The sequence below is a fragment of the Histomonas meleagridis genome, assembly GCF_020186115.1.
Source record: "Histomonas meleagridis strain 2922-C6/04-10x chromosome Unknown contig_53, whole genome shotgun sequence".
Classification (NCBI taxonomy): domain Eukaryota; phylum Parabasalia; order Tritrichomonadida; family Dientamoebidae; genus Histomonas; species Histomonas meleagridis.
In genome coordinates, this window is record NW_027150896.1 from 18,740 (window position 1) to 43,225 (window position 24,486).

At 28.9% G+C, this 24,486-nt stretch overlaps 4 protein-coding genes across 4 annotated transcripts; 1 reads left to right on the forward strand and 3 right to left on the reverse strand.

Annotated features, from left to right (window-relative positions):
• Nucleotides 1–1,473: 1,473 nt before the first annotated feature.
• GO595_007397 (DUF5057 domain-containing protein) lies at nt 1,474–3,537 on the reverse strand (the record flags this gene model as incomplete). The annotated part of the gene is made up of 1 exon (XM_067920857.1): nt 1,474–3,537. The coding sequence occupies one exon, from the start codon at nt 3,535–3,537 to the stop codon at nt 1,474–1,476; it is 2,064 nt and encodes a 687-aa protein (XP_067772307.1).
• Nucleotides 3,538–8,603: 5,066 nt separating this feature from the next.
• GO595_007398 (mitogen-activated protein kinase-binding protein 1-like) lies at nt 8,604–11,204 on the forward strand (the record flags this gene model as incomplete). Its single annotated transcript, XM_067920858.1, has 2 exons — nt 8,604–9,897; nt 10,492–11,204. The coding sequence occupies 2 exons, from the start codon at nt 8,604–8,606 to the stop codon at nt 11,202–11,204; spliced, it is 2,007 nt and encodes a 668-aa protein (XP_067772308.1).
• A 3,090-nt stretch (nt 11,205–14,294) lies between these two features.
• GO595_007399 (putative apoptosis-inducing TAF9-like domain 1 family protein) lies at nt 14,295–14,639 on the reverse strand (the record flags this gene model as incomplete). The annotated part of the gene is made up of 1 exon (XM_067920859.1): nt 14,295–14,639. The coding sequence occupies one exon, from the start codon at nt 14,637–14,639 to the stop codon at nt 14,295–14,297; it is 345 nt and encodes a 114-aa protein (XP_067772309.1).
• Nucleotides 14,640–18,282: 3,643 nt separating this feature from the next.
• GO595_007400 (chaperonin-containing T-complex gamma subunit Cct3) lies at nt 18,283–19,962 on the reverse strand (the record flags this gene model as incomplete). The annotated part of the gene is made up of 1 exon (XM_067920860.1): nt 18,283–19,962. The coding sequence occupies one exon, from the start codon at nt 19,960–19,962 to the stop codon at nt 18,283–18,285; it is 1,680 nt and encodes a 559-aa protein (XP_067772310.1).
• Between the last annotated feature and the right edge of the window lie 4,524 nt (nt 19,963–24,486).

Genomic DNA, 24,486 nt, shown 5'->3' on the forward strand with positions numbered 1-24,486 from the left:
AGACATTTTTTTTAATTATTTTTGGAGTCAAGGTGCGATACTCTTTGCTTTAATGTGCCATAATTTCATCCCTTAAATAATTATCATAATATTATACGAAAACACCCAAAAATGAAAGAAGTGCCTCTCAATTTGGTCCAAAAGTGAAGTGATAAAAAAATTAAAACATGCAAATTTCTTAAAAATTATTGAAACATATTTAAACCAAAATATTATTAACTATTATCATTAAGTTTATATATATAACTAAAATGCAATTTTTGAAGTATATAACGTGCTATAAGTAATATTCAATTTTTTTCAATCAAAATCATCATTTTCAAATTATCTTTAAAAGGTAGCAAAATTTTGATATTGCAAATATATGTAATGTGCAAATATATATATATGTCTTATTATAAATAAATATGGTGTTATTTTTTTTATTCAGATATAATGAATATATTAGAAAAATTTCATCTGAATTGGAAAGATTTAATAATTTCAGAAAATCAAGAATGATAAAATATTGAACTTTTGTTTACATCGACCAACGATCACATTAAAAATTTCTCGAAAAGAATGTTTTTTGTTCTTGATCTAAAAATTTTTTTTCTCCCAAATCTATAGATTTGTGGGGACAAAATGTAGCATAAAAATATAATATTTTGGCAAATAGGATCAATGGTATAGAAAAAAGAATCTAATTTTCCTTGAAAACTGCATGATTTGACTAGGTATGCTTTATAAAAAAATCACATCACTATAAATAAACCCAACAATATTTTCCCATTGTCAAAAAATGGGTGTAAAACGTTCAAAAAATGAAGAAAATTGAATGAAAAATCATACTTAAGATTTCAAGAACTATCATTCATAAAATATGATATACAATCAAAAATGTTTAAGATTTACCTTCAAAAATATATTTTTGAAAAAATTGATTTCGAAATTTCCATTTTTTTCTCAATTTGAAAACAGATTTTTATTTAAATAATGATAAGGACTTAATAAAAATTAAAAAATTCATTAGAATATGTATATTTTCTCAGTTTGATGAACTCTCTTAGTTAGTTTTACTAATGTTATACCAACAGATATATGTTATAAGAATGGTGTTAATGATTGTATTTATTTTATACTGGTAAGAAAATTCATCATTTCATCATCATTTTATGTGTTTAGTATTTATAATAATGTTAACATTAATAATAATCGATAACATAATGTTGGTGTGATTGAGCTTCTGTTGTTGTGTTTGTCGCATTAAGTAATACAGATGCAAGTGAAGGATTTGAGGATGGACACAAACGCAAAAGGCGCTGAATTAACTTTTTGTGAGTAAATTTGAATTTAGAAAACGTTTGGCTGTAATGTTTGTTCACTTCGTTTTTTGGGCGGCCAAAGTCTTTATTCTCACAAAATATATTTTGTTTTTGCAAAAAAAATTCCAAAAATCCCTTTTTATTGTCGAAGAAAATTTGGTATAAATATTTACTCGTCATCGAAATCGTCAGCGAATGGATCATCTTCTGCTTCGTTGTAGAGTGGATTCTCATAGTTAACTGTGGAATCCTTTTCGACGTGTTGGTTAAATCCTTCGCCAATTTCTTGCACTGGTGGTTTGGATCCAAATTTAAGAAACACTGCTACAGCTGCGGCGACAATGGCAACAACACCTGCTGCAACACCACCGGCAATGTAATACGTCATGTTCTTCTTTTGTTCCTCTTCATATTGCTGTCTGAGCCATTCTGAGTATTGGTCTGATGATAAATACGGAGGGAATGAACGCGATGGCGAACGCGATGGAGAAGCTGATGGTGATGCAGAGGCTGACGCTGATATTGAACGCGTTGGTGATTCTGAGGGTGATTCTGTCGGTGAACGTGTTGGTACTAATGGCGATGGCGAACGTGATGGCGTTGGTGAACTTGATGGCGTTGGTGAACGTGATAGTGATGGTGAACGTGATGGTGATGGTGATGGTGAACGTGATGGCGATGGTGAACGTGATGGTGATGGTGATCGCGATGGTGTTGCTTCTGGGACTGGAATAGTATACTTTTTAATTTCCCCAACGTTTCCTGCTCCATCAACAGCCGCAACATAAACATTCATTCCGTTTGACACTTGCTTTGAGTTAAGTTGAATGTAATCATCTTTTGTTGAACTTGTCAAGTCTTCAACAGTAACACTGTTCTCACTTGTTATTGTATAAATGTAATGATCAATTCCTGTGGAAACAGTAACCTCAACTGAACCTGATTCAGCATAAACTTTATCGTTAGATCTCGTAAGTGCTTGAACTTTGAACCTGTATTCAGATCCTTTATCAGTACCATCAAGGTGAACTTCATATGTTGCTTCATCATATCTGATATTAACTGTTGGTGCTTCGTAATCTTGTGATGAATGATCTTCTGCGAATGTTTCATAAGTTCTTTGGTTTAAGTAGTATATTGTGTTTGCAATAACTTTTCTTTCATCTTCTGTTGATTCACAATTACTGTGACCTGTTTGAATCATAGCTGTGTTGTTTTTAGTTGTAAGATAGAAGTTATGTTGGAGACCATATTTATCTTTTTCTGTATTTGCATTAGTTCCCAATGTCATCCAAACATCAGCAGTAGTTGCTTGGTTAGTTGTATGCGTACTTGGGATTGAGAGAATAGTGCCAAGATCTCCAATTTGGTATGGATAGTTTGTAAGTAATCCTTTGCGAACGATTGCAACCTTATCTTTCTGAATAAATTTATATTCAATTTTTTTACCGTTGTAGGTTGAATCTACGGTATCGACTTTAATACCAAAAAGTTCTCTGATTGCAAGTAAACTTGTTACTTTTCTGTTAACATAAAAATCATGAACAATAGAATCGTGTCCAGTTAAAAAGCCATAACCCTTTTCGATGTATGGCTTTATATACCTTGTGACAGTATTCGTTGTAATTCCATAATGAGAGCTGGCATCCCATGTTCCGAAAACAATGACTTCATAATCATATATAAAGTTTGGGTTTGATTTGATTTTGTTTTCAAATTCATTAATTGAAATTGGGGTAACGAAAATTAGTTGTTCACCTGTAGAAGTATCAACACCAAATGGTGTGAATTCAGTTGTTTTTGTTCTTCCCCAATCATCTGTTTCTTTTATTTTCCCACCTTCCATCCAAACCTTTAATGCAGCAGACTTTGAGAGTCTATGCCATTTGCTTTCACCTTTATATTGAAAATCAACCTCATGCGTCCGATACTGAAGATGGTTATAAGAGGTTCTTTGACCTTTATCTCCATCAATCTGACTTGGATAGATATTTAAAACATTTACATGAGAACCTGTTTTATATGTACTAATTTGCTTCCAAGTTGAAGCCCATACACCATCCTCATCTTTGTTTTGCTGATAAACTTTATAATAAATGTCTTGATTTTTGAGATCTGTCCACTTTAAATATGTTCCACCCTTTCCAGCTGCATACGAAGGATCAGCCGTAACTTCTAATGTTAATTTTTCTGCTGCTTGCCCATGAGTAAGCAAAAGATATAACACGAACATTTTTTTGAACTCAAAGTTCAAATAGAAAAACAAAAACTCATTTTTCTTGCTAAAAATTTATATTATTTATTTATAATTGATAGAATATAATCAAGATAATGGATTATATATAAATATAAATGATTATATAATAATATCATGCATTTAATGAAATAATTTCATTTTAATTTTTTTGGCTGACTAAATAACGGTTAAAAATTTCAAAAGGCATTGAATTTGATTCAAATTTTTTGGTTGAATGTAATTTTTCTGATGGGACATTGACATTTGACAAATTATTTATGATTTCTGAATGTGACGTTAACGGTTATTAAAAACAAAACAATCAAAAATTTACTTTTTCATAAGGAAGTGATTTCAATTAGCTCCTCAATAATTGTGTGAAATCATCCACAAATTTACTGTTTGTCTGAATTTTGAATAATTCATGACTTTGTGCAATGATCCAGACCCAATTCGTTATTCATCATATAAAAAAAAGGAATTTATTATTGTTTACAATATTTTTTGTCAAGGCGCTGATTTTGTTATTTTAAATTTGTTCAGCACCTCATAAAACATATCTAATGCCGAATCATATTTTTCCTTGAAGTCCATCATGATTTTTTCTTCTTCTTTAGTAATAATGAATTCAATCAACGGACAAAATAAAATCGTTGGCAAGTCATCGAACTTTTCTCTAACCAAACATTCCCGAATTGAAGGGACAATTCTCGAAAATAAAATGTAACCAATGAGTGCTAAAAACACAGGCGATTTGTTTGAAAACTCTTTTATAACATTATTCAATGATTTTTCAAAATTTTTCACAATCGATGTGAATAAAGAAGAAACCATGGAGGAAAACCATAACGAAGGGGATAGCTTTAATCTCTTAAATATTACAAATACATCTTTTCTTTCAGAATAAACAATATGCTCAAATAATAATGAAAGTGCAATATTTTCATTTGACCCTACAATCAAAAACTTAGAAACAGAATCATCAATACTTAGCATGGTTAACTCCAATAGGGATTTTTCTTCATTAATTTTTTCTTTTATTAAGTTGATTAAATTTGTATATTCACATATATAATTTGTTTCAGGTAAAAAACTAATAAGTTCTCTAATTTTATCTCTGCTTTTACCTTGATGCACTACAATATAAAATAATTCGATAATTTTATAATTATAATCTTCATCATAACTCATATTTTCAAGTAATTTTTGAAGTTCAGTAGGATGTAATGATATGTATAAAGGTAAATCAATAAAAATTTTCGGGTAAAAATCAAAAACATTTTTTTCATCAATTTTAAGTGATTTTTCTATCATTTCCTTAATTAAAGATGTAACAATTTCTTTTGATATAAGTGGAAATGATTTTGGAGATATTATTATATTTAATAATGAATTTCCCCATTTTTTAAATTGTTTAATTAATGATAGTAATGATTGAATATCTGTCATTTGCATTCCATAAATAATATGTATAAATCGAACAGGATTAGAGCATATAGCAATGATAATATTCTGTATGTCTGTTATTAAACTTTTTTTCGATTCGTTTTTATGTAAAAGTGTCAATAACGATGTTAAAAGTTTTAAATTTAAATTTGAGTTCGTTTCTAAATAATATGATATTAAAAAATCTGTAAATATATATAATACTGATTCTGCTTCTTGTAGTTCTTTGTCTAAACTTTGTACAATAAAATCTATGACTAATGATGTGATGGCTTTTGACGCTGACAGCGGTATAAACGATAGATTATGACGAGTTTCTTTACGAATCGGTTGCGCCCAACGATTAACATTATTAATATGTTTTAACGCATCATAAAATTTTGTAGTATCACCAGTACCAATCGATAAACAACGGCAATATATACAAAAATCATAATAATGTTTCTCATGATGTGGTGAAATTAAACGGTCGCACATTTTTTGGATGGAATTTTTTGGAAATGAATTAAACATCCATTTAAGTGATGGATCAAAACACATAAGAATCTCAAAATTGACTGAATCACTAAGGTTCTCAATGAGTTGTAGAATAAGATTATATTCAGCTTCATCCACTGGTGATGTACGATGTGATGAAAATCGCGTTAATAATAAATAAAGTGCTGCCGCAAATTCAAATGAAACAGGACCTTTGTCCCATATTGAAACAGCATATTTGAAAACATTAAAAAGATGTCGAAGATCGATAATAATGGGAGCTGAACGTAATAATGAATATGAATATATTCGAACAATGGCTATGGGTGATTGAAGACAAAGAAAACAGGCATTAAAATAAATTGTTAATTCAGGTGAATAAATGAGTTGATTAGTGTGAACTGACCGAAGTATTAAAATTTGTTCTACATCAAATACTTCAGATTCTAGAACTGATGAAATCATTTCTGTGGCATCAGTGGATTGTGGACCAGAGCCTTGTGGAATCCATAATCCACTTTGTTTTAAAGCTAAAATTAATGGTTTTATTTTTAAAACATATGTTGACACTAATTTTCTGTAAAGAGCACTTGTTAAAATCTGGTGTTCATTTGGAGATGGAAATTGTTGGATAAATTTCTTTATTATTGGTTGCATTAAAACTACAAAATCAGATTTAAAATATTGAATTGGACTTAATGAGTCAGAAATTAAAGAAACTGTAAAGTAACAAAGTTCAAGAAAAATTCTCCCTTCTTCAAAGTCATCAGACATACGAAAATTAGCAAGGATCCAATTCTAACGGATGTCTTTCACATAACATTTCAAATCAACGAAACCGTTAATAGGAAGCATTTTGGTTTACGTAAGCGACACTTTTAATCAGGGCATACCAATGTACGTTTATGGAAAATCGAAATTTTTTGATGCTTTCAAGTTCAGCAATTCGAGAAATTGCAGAAGGCGAAGGAACAGAATATATCTTTGATTTTTCTCGAATCAATTCATCTTTGTATAAACCGCTTTTCCGAAGTTTGCAATATTTCATTCCAAAGCGTGTTCAAAAAATTACAATTACATCAAATCCTCTAAAAAATGAATTTGCAGCAAAAAACAATTCTATCGCACAAACAAAAAAAGATTATATTTATAATCTTTTTCTTTTACTATGTCATGTTATTCCAAAGTCTACCATATTAAAATCCATTTCTCTTTCTCACATAAACTTTTCACAGAAAGAACTCTTAAAAATTTTTGAAGCTTTTGAAAAAAATTCAAGCATTGAAGAGATCAATATCAAAAACATCCCATTTGGTGATTATGAATTTCAATTTCTTATTAAACATTTAAATGCTAAACAAATAAAAACATTACGAATTGAATCATGTCCAATTAGTGACGAATCAAAAGAAGCAATTATTGATTTTCTTCAAACAAAAGAACATTCGCAAATTAACACAAGTTTTGAATTCATCAACACAAATCTTTCTGATAAAGCTAATGAAGAAATTTCACGTACAATTAATAAACAACAATCACAAAAATCGATCGATGAACTCAGAGAAGAAAATTATATTTTAAGAAAAGAATTTCAAGAATTATTTAAAAGTTGTAATGGAATTAAACTCAATGAAAATGTTTATGTTTTTGGAAAACAGTCAAAAGAATTTGTTCGATTTTTATTCTCTGCTGAATCTCAAATCCAAGAACTTGAACAACTCAAATCATCCACTTTTGAATTATAAACTTTTGTTAAATTTTTCAATTTTTTCTTTTCATTTGTGTTATTATTCTCTTGTTTTGATAATTTTTTTAGATGGCTTATTTGTATATTTATATAAATTATGAACTTCTGAGCTTCCTGGGAATATGGAGTTGTCATTTTTAGTTACCACATAATTTTCTTGATCTTTTTCCCCCATTGCGAAGAAATTTATAAATAAACTTTTCATGTAAATCATTGAAAACCCATGCTGAATCTTTTCTTCAGGACAAGGAAAGCGAAAGACAAAGCAGAACTTGAGAATGTTGCAAAAGATGTTAGAAACTATTACAAAACAATTGCAAATAACACTCGAAAAACAAACTTTGTATCACCAATATCTTCAACAACTACAACGTTTTTTGAGGTTTACCTCACTCATTCACTTATAAATGAAACTCGTCAGAATGTTTCACAAAATGATGTTTTTTTCTTTTCTTCAGTTCTTCCATTTACCGTTTTTCAAGAAAGTAATACCAAAATGAAAATTCGCACAATAACTTCAATATGTTTAGGAACTCTTTTTACTAAGAAGGATTACATTAATTTCTTAAAAGGTATTCCTTTTCTCAAAAAAAAGTATTTTAATGATACATTTCTAGTTTTTTCTTCATTTTATCATGTTTTATCCACTCAGTTCACATGTGAAGTAACCAATATCAATCCAATTGATGTTTTACTCCGTACATTTTCAGTCAGTTTAATCTACAAATTTAATGACATGATTTCACATTTTATACATAATCGTTTTCCTTCAATTCCTCCTAAAATTATATTTGCTTTATTATCGTATTTAAGTGTAAATCTCATTGAATCTATCACTAAATTTGGGCATAAGCAAACATTTTTCAATTATTGTGAGAAAATTCTTTCATATATTATAAACGAAGCACCTCAGACACTTCCTCTTGATGTAAACGTTGATATTCCAGAGGATTTAATATGTCCCATTTGTCATGACATCTTAAAATCACCAAAAGAGTCTTATGGATTCTTCTTTTGTGCTGACTGCATCAATCGTTGGATATCATATGGTAACCACGTGCATCCTTGCACAGCAGAAACAATAACCTCCGAAATGATAAAACCTTCTCTATTAATGGATACTATAACAAATAAATGGATAAGATTTACTATTAATAATGAAGAAAATTAGAAAATAAATTACAAATATTTGATTTTTATGAATAAAATAAAAACTTTATTGTTTTTGTGTATGTTTTTTTCCCCTTTTTGTCACACAAGAAATTATCTCTTAATGTATTTGGGGTAAAATACAAACAATTATTCATATATGTATGTGTTTAGTTAAAAATCGTTTGTTTCATAGAAACATGTTAACGGTCAATGCGTTTTAGGGTACCTTAACTTGAAACGAATGGAAGAAGAACCTTCGATTGCTACAATCTTTGGTTCATCAGTCATTAATCAAAAAAACTTTACAACTCATTTTAATAATAATGCATGCGCATTTCCTTGTGGTTGTGTTGTTTCAATTATTTTTTCATCAGGAAGAAAAAGGGAAAACTTTATTATTACAGATGACATCAAAGGAATATCATCCATATCATTTTCAAGTACAGGAAATAAATTGGCTATTGGTGAACAAGGAGAAAATTCCAGGATCATAATTCTTGAATTTCCAGAAAATAATTATGATCAAATTCTCAATACTACAATCATAGATACACAAGAGAGTGGCTTTTCGTCACTTTGTCTGAACTCAAAAATCGGAAAATTAATTTCTGTTGGATCTGATAAAACTCCGTATCTTCTTCTTTGGGATATTTCACTTTCAACAACAAAGATTATAGGTTACCTTCGCCTTCCTACCATTCCAACAGGTGTTTGCATGTCTAATGATGGTACTTTTTGTGTTATTTCTGGCAATAAGCTTCTAAAGTTTGTAGATTTATCGAATTCCATCAATGGCGAAGCTCATGTTCTTCATTCCATGGATATTGGTATTCGTCATTCTGTTAATTCCAACTTTGTTTCGTGCGGTATTTGTGGTGAACGTTCCCCAATAATTTTAGGTTTAACGTCAACAGGATTTTTATATTCATTTGAATCAGCTCCACTTCTTTCTCAATCACTTAATAAACGTTCTGGGAAGCAAAATCATGTTTCATCACGCATCACAAAGAAATCTTTTAATATTCGTAAAGGCGAAGCTACATGTTTTTCATCGGAATTAAAACTTGCAGGATGTGGTACAGCAGATGGTACTGTTGTTTCGATTCAAATAGATTCACAACATCAATTTAAAGTCATAGGCGAGTTAAAATCGCCCGGTAAATCAGTGATTGCAATTGGGATAACAAAAAATGAAATTATATCATCATATAATGATGGCGAAATAATTTTCTTACGTAGAAAACGTCAAGCGAAACCGAAAATTGTTTTATCAAGTCATAGAGGACCAATATGTTCAACCTCATTAATAACAGAAGATTATTCATTATTATCGGGTGGAAATGACGGATTTATTCGCTTGTGGAAATGTTCTCCAACATTACAAGAAATAGAAGAAGAAAATAGTAATAATAATTCGACTAAATTAATTACAGAAACAAAACTTTGTAATCCTTCAAATGATAATACGAAATTAAGCGGTGTTAGATGTGTTGGTTATTATGAAGATTTTGGTTTTGCTGGTGATGATAATGGAAGTTTGCATGTCTTTTATATAAATACATTAAAATGTATACAAAAAATTAATGAAAATCAAGATTCTGTTTTATGTTTATGCATAAGTTCATCTTTAACAAAATTATTTACAGGCGGTACTAATGGATTAATTTATATATATGAAATATATCCAAAAGGTTTAAAGTATCTATTTGCATATAATATCTTTTTGACGCCAATAAATTTAATGACTTTTACTGATACAAAACTTATTGTTGTATCAAATTCTATTTTAAAGTTTTGCGTCATTGGAACAAAATCAATTGAAGTTATTAAAGAAATTCAATTCGAAGATTTAATAATTTCAATTTCTTATTCTCCAAAAAGTAATTTAATCTTAGCAAGTTGTATTAATGGTTATCTTTATACGATATGTAATGAACGTTTCGAAGTTTTTCAAGAATTTCATATTTCAAGTGTCGCATATCCAATTTCTTTAAATATACATCCGACAGGTTTATGTTATGTTATTGGTATGAGTAATGGTTATATCTATATTTTAGATTCTATTTCAGGTGATATATATTTATCATTTAATTCTTTGGTGAATATTATCACAAGTATTACATTTATAGGTAATGATGTTTTAGTTTCTTCATTTAATGGTTGTATTATTAAATGGAATATGCCGAAAAAGTTCCACGAAATATTTTCAAACGAAATTTATCCTAATGTAACTGTTACAGTGACTTCGAAACTTGGTGCAATGATGCAATCGAAACTTCCAAATTGGGCATTCGTGGAAAAACCTGCGCCAATACCTGTTGAAGAAGTTCAAGATGATGTTTATGAAGATGATAATAATGATAACGAAATCATAGAAAAATATAAAAACAAAAAACCTTTAGTAGAAGATAATGATGATGATGAAGAAGTTGGTAATATATTAAGAAATTCATTTAGATTTCAAAAGAATATACTTCAATCAATTAAATTATTACCTTCAAATGAAAATGTTAATAATTTAAGCGGCGTAAAGAAAAGTGGAAACTCTCAAAGTAATGTTCAAATTGAAGAAAACAAATGTCGTAATATAGAAAAATTAATAGAAGACCTTAAAAGTGAAATGAAAAAGGCTAAGGAATTTATTGAATTAGTGCCAAAAAATGATGAAGAAAAACTAGCTCAAAAATCACTTATGGAGGCAATTGAACTGTTCTCTTCAACTCCTTCAAAAATTGATAAAGTCAAAGAAATTGATGAAATTTCAAAGGTGGTAAATGATAACGTTCTCCTTTCACAAAATAACGTTCGTCTCTCAGAAAATCTAACAGACATATTCAAATGATCTTTTGGTGTAATTACAAATGTATATAGTGATCCAATTAATGTTGGAATTAAAAATTTTGAAAATTTAAGCATATGTATAAATCAAATTCTTATTCTTAATAAGATATTTAAAGAATTATAAATAAATGTTTATCTGAACTCGAAACCTTATTTATTTTAATCTTTGTTCAAAAGCTATTTCATTAATTTTTTGCTGCATTCATTGCAAGTGTGTTCATAACTATGGTGTTACCAATAGGGTTGGGAAAAACTGGGCCAATGGCCCTGATGAAATGAAAAACGGTTGGAAAAAATCTGGGCCATTGGCCCACTTCACCTGGGCCAATGGCCCAGGCCCCATTAAAACCGCAGGGGTGCTTGGCCCAGTTCCTTTGGACGTTAATAATTTGAAAGGGGTATCTTGGCCCAGGTCCCGATAACGTTAATAAAGCGAAAAGCCTTATTTGGCTGGTGTAAATTAATTTCGAATAATATAATTAGATTAGCAGGTTTTGTTTTTTCATCAAAGTAAACTTTTGAAATTCATTTTTTGTACACGTAATCAGCCGGCCAAATATCACAATATGATTATTTTCAATTCAAAAAATGGCTTTTTGTAATAGTTATCTAAAACAATTAAAACAAGAAGATGTGGTGGCTTTTACTAAGGTTTTCGATCTCGGGATATTTTTAAAATCAATTCATCTCATATTCATCAATTACACGTCGAGTTATTTACTCGTTACAATATAAAAAAATTCGTCTAGATATATTTTTTTTCGTCATGCCTTCCATGTAATCATTTATTACATATTTACCTTGAGAAAATATTCTCTCAACACTTGCTGATGTAGGTCTAAGAGATATCATTTTTTTTGCTAAGGTATATAAGATAGGCATCTTATCTTTTTGTGATTCCCACCATTGAACGATATCCACTACATTCTCATTGTTTGATGCGATCATTTTTTCAATTTCATTTTGATATCTGGTATCAACGATTTGACCCCTTCTCACGAATTGGTTATTACTATTATTTATCTTACTGAATGCTTCAGGATATTTTACAAATAAATACTTCATAAATTTAGATTCAAGATTTTTAAAATAATTTGGTAAATCTTCCTCAGGAAATGAAATTTGCAGAAAATTAAGGAGTGGATTTAAAAATCCACCAATCAATGAATTATACAGAAAATTATGTTTTTGGTATATTGAGATTCTATCAATAGATCCTTTTTTTAAATATTTCTCCTGCTTTTTCGAACCCATGTTTAATTAAGATATCACGATGATCAAAATAAATTGTAGCTATGTTGGACATTGCCCAAAAAATAGTTTCTGGGTCATCTTTTTCAAGATCTAACATCATACTTTTAACTCCAATGAAAAATTCACTGAATGCATCGATAATACAAAAGTCACTTATCGAAAAAAATGGAAAATCTTTTATAATAAAACTTTTCCCATTTTTTGTTAAATATTTCTGATAATTTTCGATAATTCCACGACATTCAATGGCTCTAGAAAATAAATCTGCTAAAGAGTATTTTCTGGTTATACAATAACAAGAAAATGATTTATAATTTTTCGAGCTCAGAAGAAGAAAACGCTTAAATTTTCGAGATGAATGTAAAACTGATAATCTAATCGCTAAATCATGAACATTTGTTAAAGATTGTAATAAATCGTCTATACATCTATTTAAACTATGGTTACAACAAGGAAAAAAGTCGATACCTTTACATGCTCCTATTACATTGCTTCCGCAATCACTACATTGAAATGCAATTTTATTTGATATATTATAATAGTTTATTGTGTCTGTAACATAATGAGATATAACGTCTTTTGTCCTTTGAATGTCATCGGGAACGATCGAATCTAATAAAAACATTGCATCACATGATGAAGCTGTAATGGCTAAAAAATTATGTTGGAATTTGGACCATTCATCAAAATATATTGTTAAATACTGATAATTTGTGATAATTTTTATGATTGATTGCTTTACTCTTGTTGTAAGAATTTCCAAATAATTGTAAATTGATCTACTTGAAATTACATCAAAAGCAAATAAATTTGTAAAATCTAGATTGTCAACAAGACTTGAATATTGGTTGTTAAGTAAAATACATTTAATAATCTGTTTTTGTGTTGCATTAATTACATTTTATAATTTTTTGTGTTTTCTATAACAATGATTAGATATAGTGCTATAGTCTGTACACAGATATTGTGTACAGATTTTGCAAAATGAAATTATCCAAACATTGTCTTTGTAAACTTGATATATTTCGTCATCTTTTCTAAGGACGACTGCGTGATCAATACCTCTATCATCTGGTAATTGTAATTCTCCCACGATCATTGTACCATTCATCGTGGTAAAGTGAATTGGAATTGTGCACATTAAATTAATGTGAAGTGATTATACTCGTCTTTCAGAAGAAATTATTTTCAATCCAAATTTACATTCAATTTTTCATATTATATTTTTATTTTTCTTAACACTTTTTGAATATGACATTTTCCAAATATTTTATGATCCAACTTTTTCAAATTTTTTGTGGTTGAACTCGAGATTTTTATTAATTGGTTATTCAAAATTTTGAAATTGGTTATTTCAAGTTAGCTTTATGCAAATTGTAAACCTTGGGTCTTTGCTTGGCAATTGAATAAGGGACCTTGGCCCAGGTCCCTTTGTCACTTTTGATCATCTTGGCCAAGGTACCCAATCAGGGGCCTGGGCCATAGGGCCAAGGTACCTCATTGATGGCCTGGGCCAAGGTGCAAAGGTACCTTTTAGGTACCTAGGCCACAGTGCCAAGATTTGCTGTCACTTTTGGGCCATTGGCCCAGTTGCTTCCCAACCCTAATAGAAATAAACAATATTTCTACCTAATGATGTATTATTTATTTATTGAAAAATTAAGATTCTTGATAAAATATGACAGATAATTAAATTTTATATTAAAATAAAATAATTAAAGTAACTAGTTACCAATCTTGTGATTTTTTTGTGTGTGTTTATCAAAAAGTGGCATGTGCAAGAACGTTTAATCATTAACGTTCACAGAAGAAAGAAAAAAAAAACAAAATAAATAATTTATTCTAGCAAAGTTTTCTGTCTTGAACCTTTCTTTCTTAATTTCACGCCTAATTCATCTTGAAGGTATATTGCAAGGTGTTCATAAAAAGGAGATTTTCTTGCTATTAACAATACATCTTCTTCTGAAATTGTTTTACGGCCCGCGTGATTTCGGAATGCAATTACATCTCTTGCGATAACTGCACGTGTTGTCATTAACACCAAGTTTGTTAAACAGTTTATAAATCCTGCTGATAAATCCTTATCACCAGCAGCTTTTGTAGCGATTCTTTGAACGAATATTCTAAGTGACTCGAAGATTTGTTGTAATTCTTCTTCATTACTATTACCTTCTGGTTCCATATAATGTGTTAAGTTCCAAAAACCAATTCACGAGTGCAAAAAGTGACAAGTTATCGTTCTTAGGAAAACAACGGTTATTTTGATGCGACGGTTTCACATCAAATCATTTTTATTTGGAATGAGAATACAAGCATTAGTTCTTAAGAACTTTAAATCTTATCAAGGTAAGCATGTCATTGGTCCTTTTGATGATTTCACTGCAATTATTGGAGAAAATGGATCAGGGAAATCTAATTGTTTTGATGCTTTATGTTTTGTTCTAGGTGCTTCTGCAAACACAATGCGATGCAAAAAGATATCTAATTTGATTTGGATGGGAACACCAAAATCCTACAAAGCTAGTGTAAAACTTACTTTTGATACAAATGAAAACGTTAAAAGTATCAAACGGAAGATTGTAAGAAACACATCGATTTATTATATAAATGACGAAAAGAAATCCAATGAAGAATATAAGTCATTTCTTCAACATATAGGATTTCATCCAAAACTTCAAAACTTTGTTATATTTCAAGGAGATATTCAAATGATTGCTGAGATGAAACCAATAGAGTTAACTAAAATGGTTGAAGAGTTAAGTGGAAGCATTGTATATAAACAAGATTATGAAGACAAAGAGAAAAGACTTCATCAAATTGAAAACGAAATTAGTTTTATTGAAGAAAAAAGAGAAGTTTTATCAGAAAGAAAACATGACCTTAAAGAAGAAGTTAATGAAACAAATAAATGGAAACAAAAAGAGACCGAAATGAATCATGAAAAACAAATTTGCGAAGATTTCCAAGTTTATCAAATGCTTGAATCGAACAAAATTAATTCACAAAAAGAAATTGAACTTAAACAAAACATACAAATTACACAAAATAATATAAATAATTTAAATGAAGTTATTGAGACAACGAATAAAACAATTAAAACATTTCAAAAAATTCTTCGAAATGACAACAAAACATTAAAACGAATTTCATCAAAAATTGATCAATCGCAAAAAGAATTAAATAATTTTAAACAATTGAAGACAAATAATGAAGAAAAAATTGAAAATATAAAACAAAATATATCAGAATGTCAAAAAAATATCGAAAGAGAAAACAAACAAAGCAAAGAATATCAAAAAACAATTAAAGAATTCGAACAAAAATATAATAATTTCATCAAAAATAAATCGATTTTAATTAATTTACAAGAAAGTATAAATAATATCCAAAGCAAAATTGATCAAACTCAAGATTCACAAAGCATTGATATACTACAAACAACTTTACTAACTGAAAATGATTTATATCAAAAGACTTTAAAACAAATTGAACAATTAAATGAACAATTAAGAACAATTACTGAAGAAGAATCTAAAATTGGTATTATTGAAACGCCAAAAGAACCAAATTTAGAAAATCTTAAAAATGAGTTAAATTCCATTTCAAAAGTCATTCAAAACAAACAAGAAGAATTAAGGAAAATGGATTATATTAAACATAATACAAAACGTGAAGAAGAAAAGAATTTTATGATTCAAGAATTACATCGGAAATGTAAAGGTGTATATGGATATGTTCGAGATATTTGTCGACCAATTCGTTCAAAATATGAAAATGCAGTGAATTGTGGAATTGGTTATTATTTAGATGCAATTATAGTTAAAGACATTTCAACAGCACAAAATTGTATTGAAATATGTAAATATTCTAATTTAGGAAACGCGACATTTCTTCCAATTGAAAACCTTCGAATTAAACCTCAACAACATTCGAAAGAAGATAAATTAAAAGATCTTAAAGAATGTATAGAATATTCAACTGAATACAAAACAATTATTGAATATATTACAAATGGAATTTATTTTTGTGAATCATCAAATGATGCAAAACGATTTTCACATATGGGAAAATGGAAAAAAATTATTGATATTAATGGAACTATTTATAAACCAAATGGAATAATGATTGGAGGATATACAAAAAGAAGAACAAATTTTAAGACAAATCCACAAAAGATTAAAGAAGAAATTGAAATGAATCAAAGTAAATATGATGAAATAAGAAAAATAATTCGTGATCAAGAAACAAAACATTTTAATGATCAACTTGAATACAATCAAAAAATATGTAAACTTCAAATGATTCATACAAAAAAAGCAAATTGTGAAAAATTAATTACAAATCTTAATAATAAATTAAATCAACATCAAACAGATATTGATAATCTTAAAATAGAAATTGAATCATTAAAAGCAAAACAATCCATAAATTCCAAACAAAGTGAGTCAGAAAAAAACGAATTCTTCATAAAATTCAAAAATGAAAACCAAACATTATTCAAACAAATAAATTTATTCACTCTCGAAGAAATATTAAATAATTTTAATATATTTATTGAAGAAGAAAATAAAATCTTTGAAATTCGTAATCAATTAAATTATATTTTGGATTCAAGTGCACCAGAACAATTAAAACAACTCAAAAATGAATTAACAATGTTAAAAAAGCAAAATCAAGAAATACATTCTTCAATAGAAAATACTGAAAATGAAATTCATTTAACTAATGAAGAAATGGAAAAGACAAAAAAGAAAAAAGAAGATATCCAAAATGATTTAAAGCAAGCACAATCACAAAAGTCGGCATTTGTTAAAGATTTAACTAAAAATGAAAAGCAACAAAATGAATTTGAAAACACATTAAATGAAATTTCAATTAAAATTTATGATTCACAAAAGAAATTAGAAGAATATGTAACGAAAACAAATAATAATTATACAATTAATGATTTATACTCAAAAGATTTTTCACATCTTCCATCATATTTATGTCAACTTAAATCCACAGCACAAATTAATAACATTGTGAAAAGTTTTGAAGAAAGAATTAATAAAATCAAGAAATATCTTGAAGAAAACACGCCAAATTTCCAAGCAATTCAATCACTTGATAACATTAAATCTAAAATCAAATCTATTGATGAAGAATTAACTATAAAAAGAAGAGAATTAAGTCAACAACATCATTATTTCACAGACGTTAAAAAGAAACGTTATCAACTTTTTATAGAAACATTTCATTTAATCGAAAAATCAGTACAAGAAATATATCCTAAATTAACAAGAAATCCTTTACAGCCACTTGGAGGCAATGCATTTTTCTCACCTATTAAACCTCAATGTCCATTTTTAGATGGTATAATATATTCTGTTATGCCACCATTAAAACGACATCGAACATTAAATTATTTAAGTGGTGGTGAACAAACACTTGCAGTTGTCTCATTAATATTTGCATTAAATCAAGCGAAACCTTCACCTTGTTTAATTCTTGATGAAATAGATGCTGCACTTGATAAGCAAAATCTAATGATGTTATCAACATTCTTAAAGACACAATCAATGAAACAACAAATAATTATAGTATCACATCGAAATATGGTATATTCTGAATCTCAAACATTAATTGGCATATGTCATAACATTGGAAATTTATCATCATTATCATACACATTACCATTAGCTCAAATTCTTAATAATGATGAAGATATCGAAGAAGATACAAATACACAATCGATAAATCCAATAATTCCATTAAATCGTCATTGTGTAAGTCTTTTTTGAAAAAAAAAAAAAACAAAAATATAATTTCATCAAAGATTTAATTTAATTCATTCCCATCATTGCCGCTTGTTGTGCTTGTGCCATTGCAGTATTCTCTTCTAATTTCTGTGTCACTGATTTCTTATTTACTGGGTTACCATTTTCATCTCTTTTAATTAAACCTGAGACAATATCATCGACTCTTAACAATGATATTGCGCATTCGAATGCAGTTTTATAAACTTGTGACTTAACGGCTAATGTATCCCATACATTAATTTTCCTCATGTCTTCAATTTCACCTGTTAATCCATTAATTCCCATATAATATTTATCTGGATCTTCTGAATGTATTGACCTTAATTTCGTAAGTACTTTCATAGGTGAAGCTCCACAATTTTGTATCAATGTACGTGGTATAACTTCAAATGCTACAGCTGCTGCTCCATAAGCCATTTGTTCGATGGTATCTAATTGTCCATATTTCTTTCTTAAATGTGCTGATACTGAAACTTCAGTAGCACCACCTCCAGGTAATAGCGATGGTTCCTTAAGTAAATTCTTCGCAACTTTTAATGCGTCGTCCATAATACGGAACATTTCCAAAAGTACATCCTTTGTTGGGCCACGTAATAACATTGTACAAGCTTTAGGATTCTCGCATTGATCAAAGACTGACCACCATTCGTCACCGAACTTACGGCATTCGTATAATCCACATTTTGTACCTAAATCAGATTCAACTGCTTCATGTGGATCTGACACAATTGTTGCGCCACAACATAATGCGATTCGATCCAAATGTACTTTTTGGAATCTTCTTAATGCTGTGATTCCGGCCTCACTTAAGTAATGTAATGCCAAATCGCTGACTCCTTTTTCAGCTAATACTAAGTCACAGCCAGTAGCAATGACTGCGTCACAAAGGTCTTTGACTTGTGCTTCTTCTTCTGCTAATACATTTGCATAATCATTTTCACCACTGATTTCTATGTTTGTAATACTTTCGCCTTTACGATATTCTAATCCACAATCGAGAATTAAAATCTTAGGATGTTCAATACGACGACGCATATTCGAATGTAAGACATCTTTGTTGATCATTGTACCTTTCATTACATATGAATCCTCGATTTCTCCGCCCGGAATACGTTCAATTCGAAGGTTACGTTTAAGGTCAACAGTTCCGTCGTCAGTTTTGATTGTTCTGACAGCATCGAGTGCTAATTTGGCAATTAAGTCGGACCATTTGGATAAGAACTTTGTGCCAATTGCGGATTTGATGATGCCGAGCATCTCTGCGTCGCTTGTGTTGTCGATTGGTTTTTTGATTGCTTTAAGATGTTCAAGTGCGTCATCAAGTGCTTTACGAAGACCAGAAATTAGAATATGTGGATGAACTCCATCTTTAATATGCTTTTCGAGAACAGAAAGAAGTTCTCCTGCAAGGACTACAACTGATGTAGTACCATCTCCAACTTCTTCATCTTGTCCACGTGCAAGTTCAATAATGGACTTTGCGGCGGGATGACTGACATCGATTTCACGGAGAATAGAATTTCCATCGTTTGTAATAACGAGTGTGCCCATTGAGTCGAGAATCATCTTGAGCATGGCTTGAGGACCAAGACACGTGCGAATGACATCGGCGGTAACTTTGGCAGCTGCAATGCATGAAAGCTGTGCTTTGCGGCCTGTGTCACGTTTTGTTGTTTGGTTGAGAACAATGATTGGTGATTGCATCTGAAAGTGTCCGAACAGACCTCCCTCAAAGTTATGGCACTTTTGATAAAAAACGAACAAATAGGGACAATTCAGGAAGAATTCCATTTCTGACTAACATAATCATTAACAAATCATAAGAAATCTTTTTAAGTATTGTCACTGGAATGAAACAGTTAAAAAAATGAAAAAATGTTCAAACGAATTTCATTGACTTCATATATGTTATGAATTTATTGTTTGTCACTGAAATTTACTAATTGATAGTTTCGCTTCTCGGAATTGGTTTTAGCTATGAATTTCATTGATTCAAATGTTTGCATAATTACAATAAATCAATTAAAACATTGGTTTCCCAACGATAGAATCGAATGAATGAAAAATCATCGGATTTATATTCAAAAACTGAAGTGTTCCTTCTGCAGAACCACTTTACTGTTTCAATTCGAGAAAGAAATATTTAGCAAAAATTAAAACTTATGTGGAAATAGAATCTAAAATTAATTTTTTTTTTTTAAAGTAAAATCACTTGTTGAATAAAAATATGACTTGTAAACAAAATGATATCTTTAATTCAGTTAATGTAATTTCATAAACTGATTGCTAACAAATCGTTTTATACATTTCATCCTCCCGATACATCCGCATTATTTATGTATTATCCTCTTTATGATTTATTTAATTCATTTTATTTTGATGATATACATTACGTTCATACGTATTGCGACAAGTTCTTCAATTAATTTATATTACGAACATAACAAAACGTTAATATTCACAAACAGAAATCGCAATATATTATTATATAAGTATAGCGCTTTACATCTTTATGTTTATGACTTAACATATATAAAAGAATTCGAATTTTCGAATTGGAACTCATTAATTACATTATACATTGGAAACACAATCGAAACAATTAAAGAAAATGCGTTTTATCGCTGTCGTAACTTAGAAAGTGTTCAATTTAATGAGAATTTACATACAATTAAAGCGAATGCATTTTGTCAATGCACCAAATTAAATGAAATTATAATACCAAAAACAGTTAATGTTATTAATGAATATGCATTTTGTTTATGTAAGAACTTAACAAATGTTAAATTTTTATCTGATAATAACTTAACAACAATTGATAATCATTTATTTTGTGAATGTTATCAATTGTTAAATATTAAAATTCCAAACTCAGTAAAATTAATTGGCGATTATTCATTCCAACGTTGTACCTATTTAACAGAAATTACTTTTGGTGAAAATGTTATAAAAATTGGAAAGTTTTCATTTGATTTTTGTGTTAATATATTAAACATAAGTATACCGAACTCAGTAATGTTCATTGGTAATTTTGCATTTCATCGATGTTATAAATTAGAAAACTTAAAAATCGGCGACAACGTTACTGTTATTGGTAACAAAACATTTTTTTATTGTTATAACTTACGAAATGTAATAACTTCAAACTCATTAACATTTATTGGCGTCTATGCATTTTCGGAATGTTCATTTGAGACATTTCATTTTAGTAAAAGTCTTCAAACTATTGATGAAAAAGCGTTTTATTCATGTAACAAATTACGTAACATAACATTATCCGAAGAAATTAATTACATTGGACCATCAGCTTTTGCATATTGTTTAGATTTAGAAACAGTTTTCATCAAAGGAAATCTTAATGCTTTAGAAGATTATTTATTTTTTTATTGTTTGAATTTGATGAAAGTTATAATTCCAAATAAAATTATATCATTTGGTGAATATGTATTTGCTTTTTGTACCAATTTAACATCAATTAATACATATGAAAATGATATAATATATCAAAATCAAATCTCAAATTCGACAATAATAATCGGTGAATCATCTTTTGCTTATTGTATGAATTTAATGAAAATCAAATTAAATGAAAAGTTAAAACTTATCGAAACTCATTCGTTTTGTTTCTGTAGTCAGTTAACGAATATTATTATTCCTAATTCAGTTTCATTAATTAAAGAATTTGCATTTGAAGAATGTATTGGATTAAGAACCATAACTTTAAGTGAAAACATTGATATTATTCATAGTTATTTGTTTTATTCATGTTGTAACTTACGGAACATAACACTTCCGAAATCGATAAAGTCGATTGATAAAAATTCGTTTCAATATTGCACCAAATTAAAGAAAATATTTTTCGGTAATAACATTACATCGATTGGTAATTATGCGTTTTCATTCTGTGAGAACATTTATAGTTTTACAATACCTAATTCCACATATCATATTGGAAATAATTTATTTTATCATTGTACAAATTTAAACGAAGTAATAATGAATAAGAAAATCACAGCTATAGGTTCCGAAGTTTTTTCATATTGTTATAACTTACAATATGTTCAAATCGGAGAAAACGTCGAAATCATTGGTTACGCCGCATTCTTTAAGTGTTCGAAGCTTATATCAATTGATATCCCGAATTCAGTTGAATTAATTGTTGATTATGCGTTTTATTATTGTACTCGATTGGAATTAATTGATATAAAACAAGTTAACATAATCGGCGATCATTCATTTTGTGGATGTAAAAACATTTATAAAATCCAAATAGACACAGTATATTTCATTGAGAAATATGCGTTTGCATTATGTAATAAATTGGAAATTATAAACTTCGGCGAGAACTTGGAATCTATCGGAGAATTTGCATTTTACTTCTGCACTAACATTAAATGTTTGGTAATTCCCGAAAATGTTTCTTACGTTCGACAATGCGCTTTCGCACTTTGTTATAACTTGACGACAATTGTATTCAAGGGAAATATAAAAGAGTTCGAGGAGAAAGTGTTCTATAACTGCTACAAGTTGATGTGCTTTTACTATTTCGGTAAGCGCGAGCCATCGTTCGGCGATAATGTGTTCATCGGTACAAATTTGTCCAGCGTCGTGACGTTGAAGAAGTACAAAGGCAAAAAATTCGGCGATATAAAAGTAGTGAAAGAAAAAATAGTCGAAGGATGTCCGCCGATAGAAATAATCGGAGAAATGTACTTCGAAATATGAAAATGTAATGTAGAGTAAATGAAATGAAATTACTTTTAATTTGGATATTTGATTGAGAGTGAAATTGTTTCGTATTCATTGTAATGTTTGTGCAGTTTGAAGTGAATTAAGTGTGGACATGTGTTTGATGAAATTGTAATTTGTTATTTCATTTAAATATTTGATTGAGAGTGAAATTGTTTCGTGTTCATTGAAATGTTTGTACAGTTTGAAGTGAATTAAGTGTGGACATGTGTTTGATGAAATTGTAATTTGTTATTTCATTTAAATATTTGATTGAGAGTGAAATTGTTTCGTGTTCATTGAAATGTTTGTACAGTTTGAAGTGAATTTAGTGTGGACATGTGTTTGATGAAATTGTAATTTGTTATTTCATTTAAATATTTGATTGAGAGTGAAATTGTTTCGTGTTCATTGTAATGTTTGTACAGTTTGAAGTGAATTAAGTGTGGACATGTGTTTGATGAAATTGTAATTTGTTATTTCATTTGAACTATCAAATGTGAATAAAATATTATCATTTTTATCTTTGATGATAATATACTCAAAACGAAATTATTTAATTTTTTCTATATAATTAATTAGGATAATTGTACATTAAGTTTCGAATGGAACATAAATGTAACTCATAAAAATAATCATATAAAAGTGATATTATTAAACCAAAAAGAAAAATTACAATAAAAAACATACGAATATTATTTACTAAAAACGAATGTGTTTTCCTTGAAGTCATCCGCAAATGGATCGTCATAAATTTTCTCAGTTGGTACACTGAATGAGAAGTCGTGATTCGTCTCTGTAACTTCAAACTCATCCAATTCTGAATGTCCTTGTTCACTTATTAACATATTATTCTTTCTAAATCGAATAACCAAAACAACAATTATAATTACAACGACAACAACAGCTATAACGACACCAATTATCACATAAACATAAGTATCATCTGTTTCATACTCCTCTGTATATCTTAAAAGTGTATAAAATTCCGAATATATATTATAAAACGTTGTGTACATAACAACAGTATATGCATAGTATATATAAATTGAATTTGTTAATGTTAAACTTGAGTTAATTGTCGATATTACTAATGTTTCACTTGTAGACATTGTAAATATCGAAAATGATTTTGTATAAGAAATTGAATGTATTAATGTTACTACAAAACTAAAACTATGTGTAATATATTCATTGATTGTTGAATCAAATAAAAATGTATTTATTTCTAAATATGTATTTGAACTTGTAAATGTATTTGAATTTGAATATGTATTCGATTGAGGAAATGTATTTGATTGAGAAAATGTGTTCGAATTCGAAAATGTATTAGATCGAGAAAATATATTTGACTGTGTAAAGATATCAGACGCAGTATAAGTTTTCGTGCTAGTAGGAGTAAATGTATATGTTGGCAATGCGGCACATCCCTCAACAATTCCTCCTTTATTTACGGAAAATGATCCGAAAGATTCGCCTTGATATGTGAAATATGTCATA